Raw genomic sequence first — 3,528 nt, forward strand, 5'->3', positions numbered from 1 at the left:
GGATCAAACCTCTGATGATCATGATTACGGAGCTATATCGAAGATAAGATCAGGACTCATTAAACCCATGTGCGACGTCAACGTGAATGTGTTGTTAGGGAGTTATATAAAGAATGAAAGCATCAGGGACGACCTTGTCCAATGCCTCTGAAAGCTCCTGTAAACACAGACTGGAGCTCCGTTTGGAAAAGCACTCAGGATTCCGGGCGCAGCTCCATGCTTTCTGCTATCGCTAGGTTTTATTGTAGGAAGCAAGTCAAGTCTTACGGTTCCCCAATAGCATTCCATTCAACAGAGAGAGAGAGAGAGAGAGAGAGAAAGAGAGGGAGTGATGTTATATAACCATCCCCTCATCCAATCAAAGTCATGCGTGAGCACTCAAGGACGCAACTCAAGGGGGGTTTAGTTCATAAATAAATCTTTTATTTGTAACATATAAAATTAGATCATTTTACACTTTATTCCAGTATGACAATGTTCAAATAAAAGAGCTACATTTGCGATAAATAATATTAATAAACATTCATTCAACCGCTTAAGTCTGTTGTTGATCATGTGGTGGAGTTGGGATTGCATTAGCTGCCAAACAATGAGGATGCGTTCACCCACATCCGGAGGGACACGTTTTATCTACAATTGGGAATACACGCACGCACACACACATTGTTTTGTATTTAGACATCAAGATATACATCAGGACTTGTGATATTTACATCTTTTACAGGTTGCTCCGTAACGAAGCTATAAAACGTAGCGCTCCAGTGTGGAGCGAGCCTTTTTTCCAAAACGCTGACGCGGCCTCAGCAAACAGTGCACTTTAAAGTCCCCGCGATGTAAGTCCGTAATTCCGTGGGAATCTAGTTACAACAGGAGTCAATCTGCCCCCCCCCCCCCACCCCCGACGCCCCCCCCTCCCATTTCCGGATTGGTCGTCTCACTCGTGACGCGTTTCCGGGATTCCCAAGCGCTCAGTCTCTGAACTTGTGGATGTCGTTGAAGAGTCTGTAGAAGGGGTAGGTGGCGTCGTTGGCATGGGCGCAGTTGAAGGTGCACTTGCAGGACTCGATCATCATGACGTTCTTGTTGAAGGTCTCGCCGTCCTCGCAGCGGAACTTGACGCGGATGGTGCGGGTCTCTTGCGGGCTGCAGCAGCGGCCGTCCACGCAGGAGCCGCAGAACCGGGGCCGGTACTTCTTCAGGCTGGAGCATCCAGCGAAGGTGTACTTCACCGGCTGAATGGACCTCTTGATCCGGTTGCATTTCTTTCCTTTCTGTTGGGGGACGCGAGATTAGAATCGGATGCACTTGAATGTGTATGTTTGCGTGTGATGGGGGATGTTGCTTACCTTGAGGCTGGTGTAGGGGGACTGGCTGCAGGGACGGACTTCGCAGATCTGGGTCTCCTTCACCAGCTTGCACTCGCCGTTGTTGTTGGTTATCCTGGTGGAGATTCCCGTGCCGCAGGTCTTGGAGCATTGGGACCAGGGTGTGGTTTGCACTATGCACTTCTCAGATGGCAATCGAAAGGCTGCGGATAGACAAAAGTTAGATGTGTATTCGGGCACACAAACGGACTAGGCGCGATCCAATGTGTCGGCATCTTACCGGGTAAGGTTTTGGGTCCGGGCTTTACGACGGAGATGAGCTCGTTCTTGTTGGTGAGGTCGCTTTCGGAGTCATCGAGTGCGGGATCGTTGCCAAACAGCTTGTCGGCGGGTTCCCTAGGCTTCCCGTCGTCGCAGACCCACTCCTCGCAGCACTGGCCTGGCACTTTGACCAGCCTGGGGTTGGCGCAGCCCAGCGTGGGCAGGGAGAGCTCCTGCGGGCACAGCGGAATGCATCCCACCGCCCCGTCGATGCATGTGCACTGGTGCTTGCAGTTCGGCTGGAAGCTCTCTCCGTTCTGGTAGATCCTGCTGTTGTACTCGCACGGTCTGCCCTCGGATTTGGCTGCGAAGGAAAAGGAAAAAGGTATATTTTAAATCCAATGCTCGCATTCCAACCTCCCCCCATCCACACATGCTTTCCATTCGGTGTCTTTTACCAAGCATAATGAGAAACATACCTCGGCAGATGCCTCTGGTGGCCCCGTGGCTGGCCCCGAAGTTGCACTCCAGCCCCTTGGTGTGGTCGCACGGCTCCGTCTTGCTGCAGTCTTCGTTCAGCTGTCGGGCGCACACTTTGCAGCAGCCGCAGCCGTCCGGGACCAGGCTGACTCCGGGCGCGCATTTGGGGAGCTCATGCGGGCACGAGCATGCCACTGGACAGCTGGAGAAGACCTGAGCAGAAAAACCAGCCACTCATAAATAAGCCTTCTCAATGCGTCACGGATAAACATGTGCCTTCTCAATGTATGCATTCAGAAATGAGCCTCCAGTGAATGAGCACTTGGAGAGTTCCCTCAATCCTCTATAACAAGCACAGGAGAAATGAAAGCAACTCACCACGTTAAAGTGTGCAGTAAGGATGACGATTACAGCCCAGGCAAACATCTTCGCTTCTCTTTGTAGCAGTTAAGCAGTTAAAGTCCTCGTTTGCGCGTCGCGTTCTCAGGTTGTTTCCGTGCGTCTGAAGGCGCAGCGCTCTCTGAGAGGGAAGACGCGCTCGCCTCCTCTTTTATACACTCGTGGAGCCCTGACGTCACCATCGCTGAACTGTTCCGAAGCTATGCGAGGAATGTTTCTTGGCGCGTTTTCCATCCGAGCTAAGCACCACCCTGTCTAACTTTCTTTTTTTCTCTCTCTCTCTCTCTCTCTTAAATGAATTTTCCCCTCTCACTGAACACATTTTTTACAGTTCCCCCCTCTATATCCCCCCCCTCTCTCTTTCTCTCTCTCTCTGTTCTTCACATTTCCTTTTTTGTGTTTGCGTAAATTTAATGCATAAAGCCTTGAAACCTTATGTTATTTATCCAAACATAACGTTCAAACGTGTATGTTTGGAGACCGATAGATGCAGTTGTGTGGGTGTGCGAATTATGCAATTCGTTTTTAAAGGAATTTTATGTCAGTATTTATTGTTGCCCGTATCTAAGCATTATAACGCATGGTGTTGAGAACTACTACTAGGGTTATTTTTAAGTATTATTTAACCAGCATCATCAGCGCTTTGTTTTGGATAACGTCATGTAAGAGATTAGGGTTATTACTCGGCATAGAAATATTTCGTCGCCCCCAGGGGTCTATTAATGGCGTTACGCGCGCGTCAACCATAAATTAATCCACAGCGCGCGCGAGCGCGTTCCTTAATTCAAATCTGCGTTTTCGGTAATTGTATCCAACTTGAAACATCCAAACTCTTCCCTTATAGAACTACAAATGCTTAAAAACTCATCCGTGCCACCATGCGCCCTATTCTGTGCGCGTTTGGAGACTTTACGGCTTCTATTTTTGGCTCGGCTCGCTCCTCTCTCTTGACTCACCAGCTCTAAGTGCTTCCAGATGTGGAGCCTGATTCCAGACGTAACAATATTACCATATTTGGTCTGGGCAGTAGCCTGCATTATTAACATTTCTGCCGGAGTTATCC

General features: G+C 49.4%; 1 protein-coding gene across 1 annotated transcript; it reads right to left on the reverse strand.

The window, feature by feature from the left end:
- Positions 1–404: 404 nt before the first annotated feature.
- On the reverse strand, positions 405–2,783 carry ccn1 (cellular communication network factor 1). Its single transcript, XM_079802589.1, has 5 exons — positions 2,445–2,783; positions 2,066–2,279; positions 1,606–1,950; positions 1,347–1,528; positions 405–1,271 (listed from the first exon to the last, which is right to left on the reverse strand). The coding sequence occupies exons 1-5, from the start codon at positions 2,490–2,492 to the stop codon at positions 969–971; spliced, it is 1,092 nt and encodes a 363-aa protein (XP_079658715.1). The 5' UTR covers positions 2,493–2,783; the 3' UTR covers positions 405–968.
- Positions 2,784–3,528: the final 745 nt, after the last annotated feature.

This window comes from Gobio gobio (genome assembly GCF_949357685.1).
Source record: "Gobio gobio genome assembly, chromosome: 21".
NCBI lineage: Eukaryota > Metazoa > Chordata > Actinopteri > Cypriniformes > Gobionidae > Gobio > Gobio gobio.